This window comes from Mytilus edulis, chromosome 3 (genome assembly GCF_963676685.1).
Source record: "Mytilus edulis chromosome 3, xbMytEdul2.2, whole genome shotgun sequence".
In the NCBI taxonomy this organism is placed as follows: Eukaryota; Metazoa; Mollusca; class Bivalvia; order Mytilida; family Mytilidae; genus Mytilus; species Mytilus edulis.
In genome coordinates, this window is record NC_092346.1 from 28564611 (window position 1) to 28589724 (window position 25114).

The 25114-nt window shown below is 31.0% G+C and overlaps 1 protein-coding gene across 1 annotated transcript; it reads left to right on the plus strand.

Annotated features, from left to right (window-relative positions):
* Positions 1 to 24563, plus strand: LOC139516176 (ubiquitin thioesterase OTUB1-like). Its single transcript, XM_071306083.1, has 8 exons — positions 1 to 92; positions 17086 to 17138; positions 18780 to 18881; positions 20186 to 20304; positions 21042 to 21126; positions 21912 to 22012; positions 23154 to 23244; positions 24255 to 24563. The coding sequence occupies exons 1-8, from the start codon at positions 65 to 67 to the stop codon at positions 24450 to 24452; spliced, it is 777 nt and encodes a 258-aa protein (XP_071162184.1). The 5' UTR covers positions 1 to 64; the 3' UTR covers positions 24453 to 24563.
* Positions 24564 to 25114: the final 551 nt, after the last annotated feature.

Sequence of the window (25114 nt, forward strand, 5' to 3'; positions counted from 1 at the left end):
AAAACTATATCAACTTCCGGTTAGCTCAAAATCAAGAAAAACTAATCCACTGCAAGAAATAATTATGGCAGACGACTTTCAGTTTGATCCAGGTCCAATATTTAGCTCTAAGTCATTTTAATGTTTATTCCTTCAATGCATCTTGAAATAAAGCATGGTGTTCTGGCCATGGACTCTTAAAAATATGTATATCCTTAAAAAAGTAAATCTTGAAATTGTAGATGATTTGGTTGATAGTGGGTCTCATTGGGGTCTAAGCGTGATACGGGATTGCCGATTTTTTGTAAGCGTGACACGTGAAAGTCAAATTATTGTGCCGTGAAAACGGGAAATGAAGTCTAGCGGGACACGGGAAATTACAAAAAAATGATAATTGCTTACATATATAGTGTATGCGGGATACGGGAATCTGACAAAACAGTAAGTGGGATCTGGGATCAGAACCCCCCCAATGAGACCCCCTTGATAGAAGTTGCTTCTCACAAGGAAGCTATTAGACCAAGAGTTCTATAAATAAATAAGCTTTATTTAGAGTCGGCATGGTATATAAAACATAGACAAACATAAGCTCTAATGAGCTTTTAACCGACATATTCTAAGTGATGAAGTTCAAATCATCGCTTCAAGAGTTGGGGATGGACCTTTATCAGGACTCCGGGATCGGGTGTTTTCAAGGCCTAAAATAAAATATTGTTTGTTTCCCCAATCACCGACCCTGCAAAAAACGATGCTACTCATAAAATTTTATTGTCAAAACTAAGTCGAAAATTATTTTATTCATTTCATTCAACATTGTCCGATACTATGATACTATTCAGGCTTTTTGGAAAAAATAGAATTATTTCCCTACCTACCTACCCACACCTTGCTTCAATGGCACGATCGGGATTAGGGAAACAAACAATATATTAATTTAGGCCCAAGCTCGGCCGGGATTTCGGGATCAGGGAATTCTTTTTTTGAATTTCAGATGTAGGGATTTAAATTTCTTTAAATTCGGTACCTTGGTATTGACAGATTTCATGTTAATAAGCCAGGGATTTCAGGATCAGGACCCTTTTGACCCTCTCCTTCAACAATTTAATGGACACAAATTTTTGGTTGGCCCTTGAAATATTCTGTTCACAAATTATGTCGGATAAAAGCTCTGCATAGCTTATGTTGTATTGTTATGTGTATAACCGACTTTAAATAAATCTTTTATGCTTTATGATAGTGGATATGATCCTTGTGTCGTTACTACAATCCTGTCCACTTTTCCCAAATGTGACCTTCCAAATACAAACGTAAGACTTAATATTACTGGGTTGGTACTTACATGAGCAACACATTTTTTTGTAAATATAAATTTTTCACGTTTGGAATTTCAGTGATGTGTCTATTGATGTCTAGTGTCCAGCATCTCAAAACTATCATATATAGGTGATACCTAACAATCTCGTGAAGATTCCTAATCCTGATCCTAAAGTCACAACTTGTATCTTGGTAATTCTTGGTTTCCTCTTTAGGTTTTAAAATAGGTTGTGACTTTCCTGTCATCAGATAATCACTGAATTTTCAGATTTAAAACTATTAAATGTAAGGGTTTGTGAGAAAGCAGTTTTGATCATACTTCCTTTGTGACATTTTACGACAAAGGAATAAAAATCAGGGAAAGAAGTTTTCTGCCATATGTTTGAAGCTTTTTACGAATGATGGTTGCACCCACTGTAGACCGAAATTGGGCCTTTCTCAATTAATTAAGATATACAATGTAGTATGAAACCTGTGCTTCTTGATAAGATCCTGATAGTTGTAATATTTGTTTTTAAAAAGTGGATTTTGCATATATGTTTAATTACTTGTCAGCAATTATTATTGACTTTTTAAATGTTACATGTACTTTCATTTTCACACCAGGTCACTTTACAGGAAGTTTTTTTTAACCAGATTATACATGTACAGATAAAGTTCATGTATACAGTATGTGGTGTACATTTTATTATTTTGTACAGGTTATTACTTGTACAATTAATAACTTGTATGATGCCATCATACATTGTACATGTTATTACTTGTACAAATATAATTGTACAAGTAATTACCTGTACAAATTTTTTGGAGAAAAAGATAATAACTTGTACAACTTACTATCTTTTTGTTATATTTGTTTCATCTTAGGCCAAAATAAAAAGATTGTATGTTTGCCCAAACGCGACCGACCCAAAATAAACCCGCCGACTCAAATTCTTTTTTTGACTTTTTTGGAAGAATTTTTTTTTTCGGATTTATTTTGGAGGTGCTCCGTCATCGTACAAAACTTAATGTTTGTCGTCTTTGCGTTTGAAAGTAACTGTGAATAAGATTAAAACAAAGCGTATAAGAGACGCAGTTAATCGATATTCGATGTTCTCTGTTTTTATCTTCTGATTTAACGAACGTAAAGAAGTAAAACATGTGAAGTGGCACAGTTTTTTTACGCTGTAGTTGTTTGTACTACCAAACCCTTACCTATTTGCTCAATGTTAATTTCATAGTGTTATCGAATATCTGATCAGAATATTCAGGTAGATTTGTTCAAAACCATGTGCAATGGAATATTTTCAATGTTATTCTGACAGGAAATGGATCCGGAAGTTGCGAATTTACAATCTTGCAAGAAGATTTTGTTTTGAATAAAAAGGAATTATTTCTTGATAAATTGTTGTCTTTAATTATAATCTTCCTTTATCATGTAAATTAGATGCCCTTTTATTCAAATAGTTCAAATTTAAAAGTCTCATTAGACAGTCAGTACGTTGCTGTTTGGGAGAATTTGATAAAACTATAATTGCTCACAGAATCAGAAATATAATCTTAACTGAATGTAACTCCTTCTGAATAATTTATTGCAATATAAATATAAATCCCTTTTGACAAGAGAAATCTGACTTTTGTCAGAAATATTTTTTCACATGTGCAAAAGTAAAAACATGTTATGGACGCCATATTGGATTTTTATACAATTTGTGAGGAAGCCTCTAGAACCATGACCTTAAAATAAAGTCTTTAGAAAACGTTAACTTTATGCAATTATATTTTATCAATAATGATTATTTTCAAAAATTTAAACTTGATTATTTAAAGAAATAAAATTACGACAAATACGTTTTTAGTTTGGAGATTCTACAGAACATGCTTTGATCTATGGCACTGGCTACGGTTACATGGAAATGTAACAATAATAAAAATATTATTGTTACATTGGAGTCTAATTGCCGGAATGGAAAGTTGGGTAAGGAACTGATTAATTATGAATGTAACAATAATTATTGAGGCTACGGTTACATTGAGTTATTGTTACATGAAAAACGACAATGTACTTACGCTAGATTAATTAAACTTAAATCTAAAGTTTAATTGCTTAATTCTTTCATATGTACTAAATAATGCTGGTAATAATGATAAATAATAAATATTATTATTCAACAAATGGTGTGTAAATAGTTTTACGTAATCATGGTTTTGATGTTCTTAAAGATACTACTCCAGATAAGGACTGAGTACTCCAAAGGCGAAAAATATTGTTCAAAGGTTTCACTTTGAACTTAAATACTGTGAACTTCTGCATACATGTATCCATGGAGGACGTAAGTTCGTTCATCAAAAATGTGTAGGACTTAAACACATGAAACATGTTTTAAAAACCACTTGCTGGATACATATGTAGGAACTGTCATTGTAAATAAAAAATTAAAGAAATTATATTTATAAATGTATGTATTGTAAATATAAAATAAATGTCGTAAACTTTTATTATTTAGTACATATTACTAGTCCCATCGTACATTGCTGTTTTTCATGTACCAATAACGCAATGTAACCGTAGCCTCAATAGTTATTGTTACATTCGTAATTAATCAGGTCCTTACCCAACCATGCATTTCGGCAATTAGTCTCCAATGTAACAATAATATTTTTATTATTGTTACATTTCCATGTAACCGTAGCCATAGATCTATTTATAGCCAAATTAGTTTACCTGTGTGATAATGTAAAATATAAATTTGTTTTCAAAACATAAAAAAGACACAAACTAAGGATGGTAGATAATAATTCATATAAATATTTTAGGACATTTAATCTATTTTAATAGAAATAGGATTTAAAAACTGCAAACAAATTTAATCATTACATAATCAGCTGATATTTTTTTTTACACAAACATCGTGTTGATGGAACTGTTCGAAATCACTTCACAAATTCAACAGCCCTTTCACACAGTTAGCAATTGTCAGGGTTATAAACATCTCAGGATACAAATCATAGAGTAGACTAATTTATTTATAGAGGTTTTAAATTCATGGCTTTTGGTTGTCTCTACAAAGGTTTGACAGAGAAAAAAAAGATATACTGTTTTAAGATCTTTTAATATTTTCATGCAAATTCGGATAAAAAAAAAAAAGAATTTGCCTACCTACCTACCCACACCCAGTCATCATGGGTCGGGTTTGGGCAAACTGAAATATTTTTAATTGTGGCCTTATTAAAAAAAATTTCTCTTTGGGTTTGTTAGTCTGGAGCTCTTTTGGCATTTTGTCATATTTTTATACGACTGCAAAAATTGAAATTTTTTGGTCGTATATTTGTATCACGGTGGCGTCGTCGTTGTTGTCATCGTCTGAAGACATTTGGTTTTCGCACTATAACTTTAGTATAAGTAAATAGAAATCTATGAAATTTAAACACAAGGTTTATGACCATAAAAGGAAGGTTGGGATTGATTTTGGGAGTTTTGGTACCAACAGTTTAGGAATTAGGGACTCAAAAGGGCCCAAATAAGCATTTTCTTGGTTTTCGCACTATAACTTTAGTTTAAGTAAATAGAAATTTTGACACAAGGTTTATGACCACAAAAGGAAGGTTGGGATTGATTTTGGGAGTTTTGGTCCCAACAGTTTAGGAATTAGTGGCCAAAAAAGGGCCCAAATAAGCATTATTTTTGGTTTACGCACAATAACTTTAGTATAAGTAAATAGAAATCAATGAAATTTAAACACAAGGTTTATGAACACAAAAGGAAGGTTGGGATTGATTTTGGGAGTTGAGGTCCCAACAGTTTAGGAATTAGGGGCCAAAAAGGGGCCCAAATTAAACTTTGTTTGATTTTATCAAAAATTGAATAATTTGGGTTCTTTGTTATGCCGAATCTAACTGTGTATGTAGATTCTTAATTTTTGGTCCCGTTTTCAAATTGGTCTACATCAAGGTCCAAAAGGTCCAAAATTAAACTAAGTTTGATTTTAACAAAAATTGAATCCTTGGGTCCTTTGATAAGCTGAATCTAAACATGTACTTAGATTTTTTATTATTGGCCCAGTTTTCAAGTTGGTCCAAATCGGGGTCCAAAATTAAACTTTATTTGATTTCAACAAAAATCGAATTCTTGGGGTTCTTTGATATGCTGAATCTAAACATGTACTTAGATTTTTTATTATGGGCCCAGTTTTCAAGTTGGTTCAAATCCTGGTCCAAAATTAAACTTTGTTTGATATCAACAAAAATTGAATCCTTGGGGTTCTTTGATATTCTGAATCTAAACATGTATTTAAATTTTTCATTATAGGCCCAGTTTTCAAGTTGTTCCAAATTGGGGTCCAAAATTAAACTTTGTTTGATTTCAACAAAAATTGTATATATGGGGTTCTTTGATATATGCTTAATCTAACCATGTATTTAGATTTTTGATGTTTGGGCCCAAATTGAGGTCTAAAGGGTCCAAAATTGAACTTTATTTGATTTCATCAAAAATTAAATTCTTGGGGTTCTTTGATATGCTGAATCTAACCATTTAGATTTTGGATATTGGACCATAATAGGTAATGTCCAATTTAAAATTTAAAGTTTTTTAGTTTAAGTTCTTAGACCACATTCATTATGTATCAGAAACCTGTGTTGTGTCAACCATTTAAGCACAATCCAAATTCAGAACTGTATCAAGCTTGAATGTTGTGTCCATACTTGCCCCAATGTTCAGGGTTCAAACTCTGTGGTCGTATAAAGGTGCGCCCTGCAGAGCATCTGGTTGTGTTTTGGTCTGTTTTTCTTATACTGTATGCAATAGGTCTACAATATTTGGTGTATTGAATACTTGTAAGGTGTACATGTCTAGCTGATATGTGTCATCTGACCTTGACTTCATTTTCATGGTTCAGTGGTCAAAGTTAAGTTTTTGAGTTTTGGTCTTTTTTTTCTAATACTATGTGCAATAGGTCAACTATATTTGATGTATGGAAATATTTTATGATCTTTATGTCAGTCGTGCAGGTTTTATTTGACCTTGACCTTATTTTCACAGTTCATTGCTCAGTGTTAAGCTTTTAAGTTTTGGTCGTTTATTAAACAATAAGCAATATGTCAACTATATTTGTTGAATGGAAGAACTGTTAGCTGTACATGTCAGCCTGGCATGGTTCATCTGACCTTGACCTCATTTTCATGGTTCATTGGTCTTTGTTTAGTTATCTTGGTTAATGTAATGTTTAAGTGACAGTTGTAATAAAGCTTTATACTTAGGACTATCAACATAATATCAATGATTAGTAAAGATGGCGAGACATTTCAGTGTGTGCACTCTTGTTTTTATACCCCTTCCAAATTTATTTCTCCTTGTTTAATGCCTCAAATTGCAAGAAGGGGGGTGAAATTACACTGTAAAAAAATTTGGGTCCAGAATTTTAAAGGAAAGTAGTGATTTGGTCCAGCTGAAAATGGTTAAAATTAAGCACTTCGGAAGCTGTCAAAAGGTTTCAAGACGCCCTAAACATAAAATTGTCCATATTTTGTGTTAGAGCCGATGAAGTTTTCTATAATTTTGATATAATTTGTCCCAAAATTAGTACAACACACTGTAAAAATTTCATTGAGAAAGCGAAGGTGGGATTTTTTTAATTTTCATTTATCTTCTAAAAGAAATGCACTACGAAATAATTGTGGTCTCGGACCAGTAAGGGCCAAATTTGGCCCCAAATTCAGGTTCATCTGATGAAAGATTTTGGACACTTTTTAAACACTAACGTGTCTCCTTCAGTCAATTCAATAAGTTTATGTTTAAGATATAACTGATTAAGTCATTAACGACACTCAAATTCAAGCTGAAATATGAAAAATCTATCAAATACATGTATGCAATAATATGTCACTTTTCAGATGTGTTTTTGTCAAAAATGAAAGTGATCCATGTTTCGTCTCAACCTTTATATATGTTATTTATTTTCATCAAATACAACTGATATTAAAATATTAAGAATGAACACAAATGCAGCCACTTCCATTTCCTTGCTAAAATTGTGAGGATTTCAGTAATTTAGCATGACTTAATGATGCTAGTACCCGTTACATGTGCATTGCAGGCATGTGGTAATCGTAATCAGTAATCGTAATCAGCTTTAATCGATTACATTTTGCAGTGTAATCCAATGTAATCAGTAATCATGCCATTTCTGATTACAAGTAATCATAATGTAATCGATTACATTGCAAAAAAACAGGTGTAATCATGACTACTTTTAGATTACTTTAAGATTACATTCAGATGATTACTTGCTGATTACAAATCTTGTATATATATATGAAAATAGTTTTTGATAGACATTATGAAAATAAGAAAATGTAAAGCTTGAATGAAAAATCATGAAACTGGTATTCACAATGATGGGAACTTGTTAAATGTGATAAATTGTATCATCGATATAACAAATTTGTATAACCAAGTGTTTTATTTTGTAAACATTTAACTAAAGGAAATTGCCTCTCCAATATTGTGTTGTGAGATTGAGCTCTTATGATACAAGAATATGCCTTGAAAGCATTTTTTTCCTTGATTGAAAACTTCTGATATTAACTCCAATTTCATATACATGTTTGTACCGGTAAGTTTAACCAATATTTTTACATAACTACATTGAAATTCAAATGCAGAAAACATTCAGTTCCAATTTTACTTTGATGGTCGACATAAATATATGAGCTCACTTAATTCAAAAGGGAAGTTAAAACCAGATTTCATTTATTGACAAATTGAATTAATTTTGTTTTCCATAAATTTGTGTATAATATGTGCTTTCTAATTTTTATTCTATATCAACTTTGAGCCTTACAGCTCATCAGCACAAACAAGTACATGTACAGTGTATACATATGGCATAATATTACAAACAACTAGAACACACCCGTGATATCGCGGGTCCGTGACTGAATTAAAGTGTATAACTATGCGTAAGCCTTATTTTAGTATTAGTACTGTCATCTGATAAAGTCATGCCGATTATAAGATTCACAATTTTCTCTGCTTTCAAATCTTTCTGTTTGAACCCGTCGAACATGAACTTATCAATTATTGGTAATATAATTATTTGGAAAACAAAAGGTCCTGGAATGGAGTATTTTTTAATCAACAGCATTGTCCTATATTAGTTATAAATAAAGTTGAATTCTTTGATTCGCTGTTTTACGTCATGCCTGCTAACAAATTGAAACTTTCCAGATTTTTATTATTCGTATTGTTATCTTAAAAAGTATTACGGATTAAAATACTACAATAGGTAACAATTTGACAATTAAGTAGTGTCAACCATGCCTGTGATTATGACCAGTGTATATAGCATGTTAATCCTGAATACACCATTTGGTGGTGCGCCTGTCCGATGCGAAACGTACAGATAAGGTAATAGGTAACAGGTGATTATACTATTGGTATCGTTATCGGACTCGAACCGGAACTTCCTAATTATTGGCAATATTAATTACGTGGAAAACAAAAGGGCCTGGAGTGGTGTAATTTTTAATCTACACCTTTGTACTATATTAGTTGTATATAAAGTTGAATTCTTTGATTCGTCGTTTTTACGTGATGACGGCTAACAAATTGGACCTCGTAATTTTAGTATTATAGATATGCATAGTAAACAACAGGTGATGTCAGAAGATTCATTAGTACAAAATATATTTTTATTAAAATAAACTGTTTCTTAATTTAAAGAGAAATGTATATATTTTCCTAAGTTACAAAGCTGTTTTGTGTTTTCACCTGACAATAATTATTAATTAGATCAAGTATTAAAAAATTTCAAACAAAATAATGACAATCAACCACTTTTAACTTTATTGATATTGTTATTAAGACAATAAAATTTTAATACCCAAGCTCACCTATTGTTTGTTGAAAAAAATGGAAGTGGTGATTAACACCTGTAAAAACATTAATGGATGTGTCAATTATGTCCCAACAGACAATAAAACTATACTTATTTAATTTTTTCTTTTTGGTTCAGGTTTTTTGTTAATTAGGCAGTTTGTTAAAATTTGTAGAAAAAAATAAAGTTATATCTTTTACATAGAGAAAGGACATGCACTTGTCTGTAATTTTATCAAATTACACATGTTACACACTGAACTTGTCTATAAATTCTTTTAATTAAGGCTTTTAAAAAAATCACCAAAATTAGCTTTTTTGTGAGGATGAAAAATTATAAAAAAAACTTTGATATTGCAATATACAATGTAATCATAAGTAATCTAAAGTAATCATGATTACTTTAAAGAAAAGTAATCTAATGTAATCGATTACATATGAAAAAGGGTGTAATTGTAATGTAATCGATTACAATTTATTAGCAAAGTAATTGTAATGTAATCGATTACATTTTATTAGCAAAGTAATTGTAATTTAATCGATTACATTTTAAAGTAATCGACCACATCCCTGGTGCATTGAATTGTCAAAAACAGCCCATAATTATGTAACAGAAGTATTCTCCTTTTCCATGAATAGCTAAACGTATAAATTTTAACAATTTTGTAATGCTGCTTTATTTTGGGTCCAAAAGGGGGTCTTACTGGGCCTACTCCTTGGAAATGGTACCATATTAATAAGTTTTTGTACTTATACATGTTATATGACCTGTTCTAAATCATTACCAGATAAGTCATTAAATTGATAAAAGATAACATTATGCAAAATGTAAAGACATATTTTTCTTAGAACATTAACATCCTGATATGGTCACTTCATATATCTTGGCATCCTTGGTTATAGTGTCTTTTGGTGTAGCACATCCTATGTAGAGTTGTCCTGCTGGAGAGAATGCAATAGACACTGGTAACACTATGTTTATGTCACTTGTTTTATAACATGTCATCAGCAGGCCAGCATTGTTCAGGATATGAAGCGTGTGAGAAATTAGATCAGCTACAATAACATTGTCTCTAGATGTTGTTACTATGACTCCAGGATAGAATGGTCTGTCCTTGTTGATCTCTTTGTCTCCTGTATAGATATTGATGATATCACCACTCTGTCCTAACACTACTACTCTGCCTCTGTCATTACTTATGTTATCCACCACATGAATATTACCATAACTTGTACTGGCTATTCTAAAGGGAAAGGTAAAAATAGGTTGTTTATGTTGATCATGTTCATACACTCTCTCATGGTTTCCATTCTGATTCATTAGTATTACAACTTTTCTGTCTTTATTACCACATCCTACTAAAACTTTATTGTCACTGGTGATATAAACTGCTATAGAATGTAATGGTGACACATTATATACTGAGTCTCTTAGTTTACCTGTATTATTACTGATCGTTTTTATTCTTGAATCCCCTGTAGATATAAGTAGATTGTTTGATTGTGTAACAGCCATACCATAAACCTTGATATTAAAGCTGGATAGTATGTTCAGTTTGATTCCTTCAGGTTTTACTCTCTGTAATACTTTATCTGTGTAACTACTTATCCACAGTGAATCATCATCACAATAAGATATATGACTTACTCCAGATACTTCAGTCTGATATTGTTTATTGATGTTCAGCTCTACAACAGTCGGTTGTCCCACATCTTTAATGTTTACTACCTGATGATCCTCTGTATCCTTTAAGTTTGGATGTACTTTTTCTTTGCAATGATTACACAGTAAATTATCACAATCAATACACCTCCACTTAATGGGTCGGTCAGTTTCACATATTCCACATTTAGCTGGAGCTTGACTCCTTATAGCAGACTGAGAGAATGCCATTATTGTTATATAAGAATGAAATCAGTAATGTGTTTACTTTATTGTTTGTATCTAAGGATCATTCACTAGTGTAAATAATACTACCTTGATCAGGTATATGATTTTGGTTGTTTCAGGCTATTAAAATAGGTTATAAAAGTATAAATTTGTGTCAAGTAGTTTTTTTATTATATCACATTGAAGCCAAACCTGATTAAATAAGAATCTGTGAGATCCCATTAATGTTTACGTCTGGTATCCATAGCAACCATGATTTTTTTTAATGTTTTTGTATTAAAAGAAATTCAGAGCACCGTGTTATGTTCTATGTATTAAGTAAGTAAGTAAATTATTTATTATAGTGACATGTGTTTTTCACAAAATATTATATAATACATTGAGATATAAAAACAATAATTAGAACAAACGACCCTTTGGGTCTATAAGTCACTTTAAACATGAATTTCACTGGTACGACGAACAAAAATAAATAAATTTTATTGAAAGTTATCACATAAAAAGTTTTATATGAATGAACAAAAAAGATTTACAGTCAATTTGATTTAAATATATCTTCTGACATCAGACTCGGACTTCTCTTGAACTGAATTTTAATGTGCATATTGTTATGCGTTTACTTTTCTACATTGGTTAGAGGTATAGGGGGAGGGTTGAGATCTCACAAACATGTTTAACCCCGCCGCATTTTTGCGCCTGTCCCAAGTCAGGAGCCTCTGGCCTTTGTTAGTCTTGTATTATTTTAATTTTAGTTTCTTGTGTACAATTTGGAAATTAGTATGGCGTTCATTATCACTGGACTAGTATATATTTGTTTAGGGGCCAGCTGAAGGACGCCTCCAGGTGCTGGAATTTCTCGCTACATTGAAGACCTGTTGGTGACCCTCTGCTGTTGTTTTTTATTTGGTCGGGTTGTTGTCTCTTTGACACATTCCCCATTTCCATTCTCAATTTTATTGTAGATTCTTTATTCATTCTCCATTATAAGAATATCTTTTGACTTATTATACGACCACAAAAATTGAAAATTTTTTGGTCGTACATTGGTATCAAGTTGGCATCGTCGTCATCCGAAGACATTTGGTTTTCGCACTCTAACTTTAGTAAAAGTAAATAGAAATCTATGAAATTTAAACACAAGGTTTATGACCATAAAAGAAATGTTGGGATTGATTTTGGGTGTTTTGGTCCCAACAGTTTAGGAATTAGGAGCCAAAAATTTAAAGGGCCCAAATAAGCATTTTTCTTGGTTTTCGCACACAATAACTTTAGTATAAGTAAACAGAAATCTATGAAATTTTAACATAAGGTCTATGACCACAAAAGGAAGGTTGGGATTGATTTTGAGAGTTTAAGTCCCAACACTTTAGGAATTCAGGGCCAAAAACAGGTCCCAAATAAGCATATTTCTTGGTTTTTGCACAATAACTTTAGTATAAGTTAATAGAAATCTATGAAATTTTAACACAAGGTTTATGACCAAAAAAGGAAGGTTTTGGATTGATTTTGGGAGTTTTGGTCCCAACAAATTAGGGGTCAAAAGGGTCCAAAATTAAACTTTGTTTGATTTCATCAAAAAATAAATCATTGGGGTTCTTTGATATGCCAAATCTAACCGTGTATTCAGATTCTTAATTTTTGGTCCTGTTATCAAATTGGTCTACATTAAGGTCCAAAGGGTCCAAAATCAAACTTAGCTTGATTTTAACAAAAATTGAATTCTTGGGGTTCTTTGATATGCTGAATCTAAACATGTACTTAGATTTTTGATTATGGGCCCAGTTTTCAAGTTGGTCCAAATCAGGGTCCAAAATTATTATATTAAGTATTGTGCTATATAATAGCAAGAAATTTTCAATTACACAGTATTGCACAATAGCAAGAAATCTTCAATTGCACAGTATTGTGCAATAGCAAGAAATTTTCAATTGCACAGTATTGCGCAATAGCAAGAAATCTTCAATTGCACAGTATTGTGCAATATCAAGAAATTTTCAATTGCACAGTATTGTGCAATAGCAAGAAATACCTAATTGCACAATATTTCGCAATAGCAAGAAATTTTCAATTGCACAGTTTTGCGCAATAGCAAGAAATATTTTTAAATTGCACAGTAATGTCCCGTTTTCAAATCGGTCTACATTCATGACATTAAGGTCCAAAGAGTCAAAAATTAAACTTTGTTTGATTTCAACAAAAATTGAATATATGGGGTTCTTCAATATGCTGAATCTAACCATGTATTTAGATTTTTAATATTTGGGTTGGTTATCAAATTGGTCCACATTGCGGTATAAAGGATCTAAAATTGAACATTATTTGATTTCATCAAAAATTGAATTCTTGGGGTTCTATGATATGCTGAATCTAACCATGTATTTAGATTTTAGATATTGGACCATAATAGGTAAATGTTCAATTAAGTTTTTAAGTTTAAGTTCTTAGACCACATTCATTCTGTGTCAGAAACCTATGTTGTGTCAACTATTTAATCACAATCCAAATTCAGAGCTGTTTCAAGCTTAAATGTGTCCATACTTGCCCCAACTGTTCAGGGTTCGACCTCTGCGGTCATATAAAGCTGTGCCCTGCGGAGCATCTGGCTGAAATTTATATTGGGTTTTCTTTCCTTTTCTTTTTTTTCAAGTGTTTATTATTAGTGATTTTGAAATGTTTGAATTTTACAAACAAACGATGGATGCAAACTGCAAAGTAATGATAGAAGCTAACATGACACCTTGTGCAAATTTGGCTTAACAGCTTGAAGCCACTTAAATATGGACTTTTTTATGTGGTGCAAAGTGACATAGTTGTTTAAAGCAAAAATAAATTGCAACCCTTCTTCCATTTATTTTCAAACATACATCTGACATGACAAAAAGTTGCATAAATAATATCATATATTGGAAACAAAAGTCAAGCCTAATGAATTAAATAACCTTTTTGTTTGCACAAGACAAGGAAGCATGACATCTCGAATTACACACTAAGTTCAATTTTTTGCATATACATTTGCCTGTCAACATGGCATTGGCAACCACTAAAAGAAAGCAATTGTACTGCTTTCCTGACGTTAACCTCAGTGTTCTCTTGTATGTCCTATATTGTCAAATCCTTTCTCTGAATCTTTTCGATTGGATTTCGACTCATTAAACCAATCATTATTCCAACTTTTGTTCCTATTATGTATCCATTTTCTGCAATATTCAGCTCAACACCTTTGATATTTCTACAGTCCATCAGTTTCTGTTTCAGTGTTTGTGTCAAGATCGGTTTCTGTTTTAGTGTTTGTGTCCAAATTGGTTTCTGTTTCAGCATATGTGCCAGTTTCACTGTAGGTTTCTGTCTCAATGTTTGTTCTGACATTGTCGTCTCTAGAAGCTAATAATGGAAATTAAATCTTCCTCCGTTTCTAGAGTGTCAAGTAATTCTTTTTGTAAGGGCTGACGATGACAAGCCAACTTTCGGGTCACTCTGAATAATACTTTATACAGCGACTGATCAATATCAAGCAGACATGGGGTAATTGAAATATGTAATTGTAATTGACTGTAATTAATTACAATTTATCATGTAATTGAATGTAATGTGTAATTGAGCATTTTTTCAATTACATGTAATTGAATGTAATTAATTACATAGCCAAAATTGCCTGTAATTGACAATTTCTTTTCAATTACAAGTCAATTACATTTGAAATTTTGGATCAAAAGATTAAATCTTGTGTTTTCTCAAAAAATTATTAAAAGCAATAATCTTAACAAATGTTGTAAGCTGACAAAGAAAAGCCTTCACAGTATACTTTCTGTATTAACACAACCATGGTAGATTCTTCATTTTGTATTGAATGATAAAAAAAATGTAGACACATGCCATAATTTTAAAAGAAACCACTAGGAAGTCACTGTCTTGACCTTAATTAGTAGATTTAGATAGATATTTTAAGACATTGATTTAACATAATTAACTTTATTCAAGGACTTTAAAAATAACCAATAAATATAACCTCTGGCTATTTGTTTTATTACAAACTATATAATGACTGTTTTTATAACAGTTATGTTAAACAGATATAAGGCTAATTAGAGAGAGATAAATATACCCCTAGGGCCTATAGGTACATGTTTAAATTCTTGAAGGGATAATGCATATGACAAAATCTCACTTGCAAAATTTGTTCACTATATATATGAATGTTGAAAGAAAACATTTTATCAGATTTAAAAATGAGCTCCAAGAGTGTACTGGAACATTTTACTGTTCCTGATGACTTCCAAAATGGAAATACTTTCAAAGGAAAATGTATGCATTGTGGCACCCTCATTAGTGGAAGTTATAAAGTTACATCCAACTTTGTTACACATATGAAGGTAATACTATATAAAAATTTTAAAAATTAATAAATTCATAATGCTTCTTTTTCATTTCTAATCAGATTTCATTTATCTTATATCCTCTAATAGCTACATTTAAATTTGGAAAATATTTTGTTTATTAAATTAATTAGTTGTGATTAAAACTAAAGTTTATTTTTGTTTTAAGAAGTCAGATTTCTAAATCACTTATTTAAGATAAATAATTTGAATAAGCTGGGATAAAAATGAAAATCATTTCAAAAAATAAAAAATAGTGCTCTTTTTTTGTATCATTTACAATCAAATAAATTTAAATAAATGTAAAATTTCAATAGGTAAATTAAAACAATTTAATATTTTCAAGATATTAAATAAGGCCTTTTGTAATTTTTGCACCAGTTGAACGCTTATTTAGCACTGCTGGAAAAACATTTAGGCCGGAAAGGTGCAGACTGGCTGATGGAACATTTGAAAAGCTGATGATGGTCAAATGTAATGGGAAAATGCTTAAATAAGTTATATGACACAATACAAAAATGTATATACTAGTTGAACACTGTCTAATTGTTATAACTATAGAGCAATGTATAATACTTATGTACATATCATAGAATAAATGCATGTTTTCAATGTTTTATCTTAAATTTCCTTTCAAATGTAATTGAAGTAATTAATTACATTTGCCAAGTAATTGGAATGTAATTAATTACATTGGTAAAAAAAGTCAAATGTAATGTGTAATTTAATTGAAGATTTTGTAATTGTAATTGAATGTAATTAATTACTTTCAAATGTAATTGACCCCATGTCTGATATCAAGCATCAATAGCAACAACAACTTGAATCATTAATGTTAGTTTTCTGCTAAAGTCAGTTTGGAAATCAGTTTGATATGAACTACAAAAATGTACTTGTGACTGGTCAATGATGTTTTGTATGAAGTTGCATTACCATCAGTTCATATCTGTAGGCCAAGGTAAAGTAATGATTTGTACAAGTTATTATCTTTTTCTCAGTAAAAATTGTACTAGTAATTACTTGTATAAAAATTTTGTACAAGTAATAACATGTACACAAAATATACATGTATATACATGTAAACATACATTTACCCAAATTCATTCTTTCTTATTTCAGCTTCTTCTGCAAGCATTTTGCTACCCTCATTAGCATACTCCCCCTTCCTCTAAATGTCTTGATCTTATGCACATAAATAAATGAAAAACATTACCAAGATTTTCATGCCATCTATTATTTTGATTTTTAAAAAAAGGCAAAACATAAAGATTATTTTTATTGCAATTTAAATTCAGTTATAATATGTATCTGATATGGGAATGACAGTTATTACTGTGATACTCACCTGGTTGTTTTAATTGCATTAATAAAAAAATTGGTAATTGCTAAAGTAACTGGAAATAAATTGAGATTTGGCTTATATTTCAATCCATATTTACATAATGCATAAATGTATGGTGCTTACATGTAGATTAACGATAAGTTTTGTAACTTGAACCACAACATAAAATTGAGTTTGACGGGAATATGTCTATTTAAAGAGACAACAACCCGACCAATGAGCAGAAAACATACCTTTTTCTAGGCTTTTGAAATGCATGGATCCTGTATAAATATTAGCTTTGTTTACCAATAATCCTAAATGTGTAATTAAAAATTTCTCATTACAGAATTGAATTACGATGAAGCTACTCTTGAACAACAAAGACAAATAGAAAAAGATGTAAGTTTATTGTATTGAACTTATTGTAGGAAAGTGAATGACATTATCAGCACATTATTGTAGGAAGTATTCAACATTTTGATATTCACATAAACATTTAAAGATAGTGGAATTACCAACATGACCAATAGAATTTTTTTATAGTTGGCCATTTGTAATTTATTTTTAAGGTCAATTAGTCAATTCTTGACAACCTTCATGTGACTTTCAAAATAAAAATGAAAGCAATACATTTGTAGTTCAATGTACATTGTATAGCACCTATATTATACTGAGTATATATGAATAAAAGATGTGTGGTATACATCAATAAGACAGCAACCCCAAGAGTATCTAGAGGTCAACACACATTTTCAGGGGTTCAAATAAGCGGTGGTCCGAGATCCCTGACCTACATGTATAAACTTTACGGCCGGACTTCCGATTTGGTTATTAGCTGCACTGGACGGACTTTTGATTTTCAAGTTTCAGAAAACATATATGATGAATTTCTGTATGACACACTTTGTTATAACTTGTAAATTGATGTGGTAATGAGTAAAGATAAAATAGCTTTGTGCTGAAATTTATTTTTAACTTAGTGATCTACTTCCCGGTTCATTAATAGTAGAGTGCTTTCGTTGAGGTCCACTTTTGCTAAACCATGAGTTTGTTTTGCTTTGGTGTCACATCTTCATTTCTAAGAGAAAAACGGGTGAGGCAGATGAAATTCTGACTACTTCGGGTGTAGCCACTAGATGTAGCTAAACAAAAGTAGTCCAACAACGAAGCTATTAATAAAGTTTAAACAAGAATAAAAGTTATGATCACCAGAAACTTGTTCGAAAATTCCAGTCTCATTGGCAAAAGATGGCCCTTGGCTTCACTTTGGAGAAGCTTCCGGAACCATGACCTGTGAATATTGTAAAATACCCAACCCACTATGATAGGCATAGTGCTTTAGTGAGAGGAACAAAAAATCCTAAAATTGATCTGATCAAAAGTCAAATGTTTGGACCTTTCATCATAAGGTGTGGACCTTCCACTTTACTGTTGTAAAGGTCCAGGACTTTTCAGTGAAAAATGTTAATTTTAACCCCTGATTTGTAGGTCTTCAACAAAGGACAATAATGAGTAAATTACAGAACAGAGGTCTTCAACAATGAACAAATTCTATAATAAATTAATGATAAAAAAGATAAAAAGATTTAAGCTGACAGTATCCATGAAACTTGAAAGACTTTGGGACCAGACCTGATCAGATGGTGTCCATGGGGAAAAATTAGTACATACAATTTGCTTTGTTTCACTAGTACTTTAATATTTGAACTTGATAGAATCAATAAACCAAAACTATCAATGCATAGGAATGGTGAATATTTGTAAATCTGCTACTGCAACTAAAAATCATGTCAAGACAAGTTAAATCTCCAAGGCTCCATGTTGAAAACCTTACTTTGACCTATAATGATTTACTGTTACAAATTGTGACTTAGATGGAGAGTTGTCTCATTGGCAAAAAAATGCATAGTATTTACAAATGACATATCAGCTATTTCAAGGAACATGTTGCAGTGATGACATGGATTTGTTAACATTTGACTTTTTTTTCAATTCATGAAAGTATGATTCTTTATGTGTTTTTTATTACATGTTTTGTAGATAGCTGATGCACAGCCTTTGATCAGTGACAGAATTGGTCTTGATCAAGTAATAAAAGAATACACTGCTGGTGAAGATCAAGTATTTGTCAGAAAAATTGAGGTAGATTAATGAGTGTTATATAATAACATATTCCTCCTCCTCTTCAGAATCATACCCTCAGAAAAGACTCTCCACACACCACTTTGACCGATTTTCATTTTAAAAATATGTCAATGTTGTTTCAAAAATTATTTTCAAAATTTACTGAATGAATGAATGAACCTAAGTTTTAGTATTTGTAAGGCACAATGAAACTAATTTTCTTCATTTTACCTTAATGTTGAATATTATGAAAATATTGTTTTACATTCAAGTGTTGTGAAAGGCACTCAATTACAAACAAATGATGTCAAAATCTATGGCTTTAGTTCACAGATTGTCTATCTAGGAGAACTTTATCCTATAAATATTTTCACTACAAGTCCATGTCATAAATTTGCATCACATACATGACATATTTCTCAGCAAACATGCATGGTGACACATAGTGAAAAAAAAATTATTTCAAAATTGAGATTTATTCAAAATTGGAAAGAAAACTAAGAAAAAAATACAGGCATTAAAGTCATATGAAACCTCAAATTGAAAAAAAATAATGCATATGTTTTTTATAACTAAATGGAAAGTTTTCATTATAAAACTTATGTACATATACTTTTTTCTGAAGAAAATTCTTTAATTTGTTCATATTTTGAAGAAGTTTACTTCATTTGAATTGCTTGCGTCCAGGAAGCAATTCGCCGATATATTTTCCATATGCAAAGTGACCTCAGCGTGATTCTCTCGTAAAAATCTGGTGATCGCAATACGCATGGATCTGTCCTTAAAATAAACTATTGTCTGATTGTATATGTTAAACACGTGCTCAATATCCACGTTTTTAATTGTTGATAGTTTACTATAAGGTGTCAATCGCCTCGATAAACTTCAGCTTCTAAACACATATCTAAGAAGCTGCCATATTTTCACTTCATAACAAACAGAGAGAGAAAAAAATTGACGATTATACGATATGGTTGTGTAAAAAATGATAAAATTTTGCACAGAAGACTATGTTTATGATATATACGTGCATTGGTTCAAGAATTGGATAAACATTATTTTTCACCGGTCACTCGTTTCGTATGACTTTAAAGTAGAAAATTATTCTATTGAAATTTCAAAAGGTAGCAATTAAAATTTCAAAGGATGAAATAATTTTATGTGCCCATTATAGGATTTGGATTTATATTACAGTATATTAGAATATGAGCCCATATATTCTGTGCAGATCCTGAATATCATATAATGTCCCCTGAATCTAAGGGCAGATATCTATTGTTATTGGTCTGAGTTCTTTTTTAATTGCTTATTAACATTTTAAGGAAATGAAATCAACCTACAAATGTGTTAGAAAAACTAGAGCGGATGGAAACTGTTTCTTTCGAGCATATGGTTATGCCTGCTTTGAAAATTTCTTGACCGATAAAGCAGACTACAAAAGGTTGGTTAGTTTAAAAATAATGAGATTCAGCATGACTTTGGTCAGTTTGGGATGAGCAAAACAAGTTAAAAAAATGTTTCTGAGTACATTCATTGACATAAAAAAAAATTCAAGTATACTATTACAAAATTTTAAATACTGAAAACCAACTTATTTTTGCTACTTTCATGAGTAGAAAAATAATGCGAAAATAAATTGTTGCAAAAATGTAAAAAAATAAATCATTCTTACTTCATCTACTATGAGTAAATTTGATTAAGACGAATTTAATCACAGTGAAAAAGGATAGATAGGGCAAAATGCTAAATAAAGTAACCACTAAAATAAGTTGGTTTACAGTAGTTGTCTTCAAAGGTAGTAAGCTTTACAGCAATAGGTTATGTATAAACAACAATGATGGAAGGTAATCTAATTTAAATAACTTTGCATAATTCATATTCTTGTAACATCTAGTTTCTTGTATAATTGCAATACTTACCTATAGGCAAAACAAGTTGAAAAGATATCAAAATAGTTTATACTTGTGATTATAATTAAGTACGCCAGACGCACGTTTCGTCTACATAAGACTCATCAGTGACGCTCATATCAAAATATTTATAAAGCCAAACAAGTACAAAGTTGAAGAGCATTGAGGATCCAAAATTCCAAATAGTTGTGCCAAATACGGCTACCGTAATCTATGCCTGGGATAATTATACATAAAGATTACTGGCTATTTCACATTTTAATTGTAGATTCCATGAGGTTTGTGACAAAACAAAAGACGATCTGATCACCCTTGGTTTTCCACAGTTTACAATAGAAGACTTTCATACTAATGTAAGATTCTGACGAAGAATTAAGGCATTCGCACAATACTGAAACCTCCTTGTTACCTTAGGATCTTTTTAATAGATCCTTGTTTTACTCACTTGGTTAATTATAGTTAAAAACTTAATCTTTTAGTTATTATTTTATATTATTAAACTTAGTATGTATATTTTTACTACAATTCTTCAACTCTACAATTCTCAGTTTTGGCTATACGTTCTGTTCAAGTCATGAATTCATAAGATCAGAAGGCGTGTCAAAATTGTAGCATTCACAATAATGACCAACCCAGTACACGCCACTCTGATTTTATTGACCAATATTAAAAAGATAAATATATCACCTCTGTTTTTTTACAGGTTTTTATTGTGTTGTTAGGTTTGATATTTCATTGCTATTCAATTAACAACTCTTTTATTTTACATGTAAATTTACATACCTACATCATATAAGTAAAAGCTGTAAAATACTACCTGAATAGGGAAAAATTTGGTTGATTATATAGGGAATCACTGAAGCATGACTGGAGCGGGCCCCCCCCCTTATGAAAAGTTCTGGATCCGCCACTGATTTATTATGCTATGATCATGGAAATAAGATAGTGAAAATACCACTAACTCAAACCAAAATAAGAATGAGCACATGATTTGGAAAAGCAGTACTAGTATCAAGAAAACAAATTACTAGAGGCAACAATTTTGAATTTTCTGTTTCACAATTTTTCTGCCTAAAATGAGTTTAAAATTTTTCGTATAGAACTTTTATTAATATCTTGTTTTCTTTGCTTCATGTAGTTTATGGAAGCAGTTACCAAACTAGAAACCATAGATCAAGAAGAATTAATATCCATGTTTAATGACCAAGGTCTCTCAGATTACCTGGTGGTTTACCTAAGGTAACTTTTTTTCTTTTTTTTTATTACAAAGTCTAGGAACTTTTATCAATTTACTTTTGACTGAATAAATGAAACTAATGACTGTTTTAAGTCTGTTTATCTTATATATTTATTAAACAAAACTTTACATGAAAACACATCTGTGTAAGTGCTTTAAATGATAGATTCCAATTTTTCATTATAAATGTATGCTTATAAAATTGGTTTAATTTCCAGAGTTTTTAAGGATTTGTACATAACAGATGAATAAAACATATGCCTTTTACTTCATATTGATTATCTTTGGAATGAAACATTGCTGAAATATTGTCATACTGACCTAAATTAAATCATCAAAAAGAAAGAAAAAAGAAAAAAATGGGTAATGTCTTATTTACACAGTTATATGCATTATGGATTAGAATCCTGGTCATACATGCTAAAGGGAAAATAAATCAAATTTACTAATTTCAAAACACTAATAGAATTCTGTATCCTTTTGAGGTTCACTCACATCTCTAGTTCTTTGGTAATTGAATACATATTAACGAAGAAGAAATTGAAGACCATGTTTGATGTTTCAAGTTCTTCACTCTTTTATTTCAAAATTTGTTCATCACTTAAAAGTTGAATTGTGATTTAACTTTGTTAACATTAGAAGATATGATAGAAAAAATACAATTTGATTTGTAATTGAAACTAATTAGCTCTCCTATTTTATTAGACCCCTACAGACGAAGTCCAAGGGGACTTTATATTTGCAATCTGTCTGTCTATCTATCTGTCTGTCTGTCCATCCATCAGTCAAGCAAATCAGTTTTCCACTCTTTTTTTCTTCATGCTTAAAGATATATATTTGATAGTAAGCGTATTGTTTTATCATGACAAGTTACAGATCAAGTTCATATTTTGTTCCCGTTTGATGATTTTGTGCAGAGTTATGGTCCATGGACCTGGAACTCACTTAAATAATCTATTTTTGTCATGCTTGAAGATATTGATTTGATATTTGTTATATATATATATGGCACCATGACAAGTTATACATGTAGATCAAGTTAGAATTTTGTTCCAATACAATGAATTTTTAATCGGTAGGGGACTATGTTTTGCCATGCAATACTCTCAGAATCCTTGTTTTATTTTGTTTTATTTTCAACAGGTTGATCGTGTCTGGTCTGTTACAAAAGGAACATGAATTTTATGCTAATTTTATAGAAGGTTATGCCACAGTTAAAGATTTTTGTGGTCATGTAAGTATTATTTACATAGGCGGATCCTGGGGGCCCGGGCTCCCCCTTTCGTGGGAAAAATTTGGTTGATTATATAGGGAATCACTGAAGCATGACTGGAGCGGGCCCCCCTTATGAAAAGTTCTGGATCCGCCACTGATTTATTATGCTATGATCATGGAAATAAGATAAGATGTATATCTCTGTTGAAACTCATTTAAGACTATTGAAAGGATGTCAGCAAGCTTCATAGAATAATTCCATACAGATCGTTTGAAAATGAAGCAGTTGTTTTGATGAGATTTTTTGCTTTTTGTATTGTTTAGGTTTTGCACCAGGTTGAAGGAGGTACTTTAAACCTTTTATTTTGCATATTCACATCATTGATAGATTTCATGTGGCCCTCATATCACATTTCCATGTTATTTAACTTACAAAATTATTTATGCGTCCAAGCTTTGACACCTTTCAAACCTGTTTATTGATAAAGAATGGATACTGACCTCTAGATGCTTCCTCTTTTGTGGGCTGTTCATTTTTTATGCCCCTAATAGGGGCATTATATTTTTGTGTCTGTGTGTCCGTGATTTTTTGTTTGTCTGACTTCTCTGCTAAGCATTTACATTAATGAGTTAGATCAAAGACTGGTTATTTCTGAAATTTCATTTGCATATGTCTACTGCTTATAATTATGAACAAGCTTGATTTAAGGTGGTACCCAACACCTTCACTAAAATTAATTTGGCTCGTTTAATTTTCATAAAATTTTGACAAAGTATTTACTTTGACCCTTTGACAAAAATATATAAGATTTAAAAAATTTGAACAAACCGTTTTATCAGAAAAAATACACTGGTTATATAGCAGTTTGACAAACACTAATTTTGATCATTGAGAAGCCTAATATTCCGTTATCAACACAACGTAATTAAAACGTTTAGCTGATTTTACAGAGTTATCTCCCTGTAGTGTTAGGTACCACCTTAACATCAGTCAAAATAATGTATTGATTTATTTATTTTGTTTTCTAGGAAGTTGAACCAATGGGAAAAGAGAGTGATCACATACACATAACAGCTTTAACACAAGCACTAGGGGTACCAGTACAAGTGTTATATATGGATCATAGTGAAGGAAGTAAATGTAATCTACACGTCTTTCCAGAGGACTCTAAACCTTCCATTACTTTATTATACAGACCTGGACATTATGACGTGTTATATTCATGACAAAACACAATTCATTTTGCATGATACGATGTTGATTGTCTTCTTTTTGTTCATTACTTTTTTATCAAATGTATAAAACTTTATAAAGATTCAAATTTCTTACCATGTAAAGTTGTGGTTTTTTCCCGGAAGGCAAACTGTTGTAGTTATAAACATAATGTCAACATGATTGCCACGATGATGCCAAAGAATCTGTTCAAATTCTGGTTATTAAACTTTTTATTATTTGGCTAAATATCTGACCAGGAATACTGTAAATTCAAAAATTACTTCGAAGTTTTTTGTTATTGCGAAAAATGGGACTTGTAAACGCAGTAATTTAAACTCACATTAAAAATATATATGAATTAAACAGGATTTTTCTTAAAATCTCATTTAAGTCTTAAATGAAAAAATCGCGATAATAAATGCATGCAAAAATATCAGAATTTACAGTATGAAATAGTGGTAATACCATTTTTAGCTCACCTGACCCAAAGGGCAAAGTGAGCTTTTCTCATCACTTGGCGTCCGACGTTAACTTTTACAAAAATCTTCTCCTCTGAAACTACTGGGCCAAATTTAACCAAACTTGGCCGCAATCATCAGTGGGGTATCTAGTTTTAAAAATGTGTCCGGTGACCCTGCCAACCAACCAAGATGGCTGACATGACATGAAAATA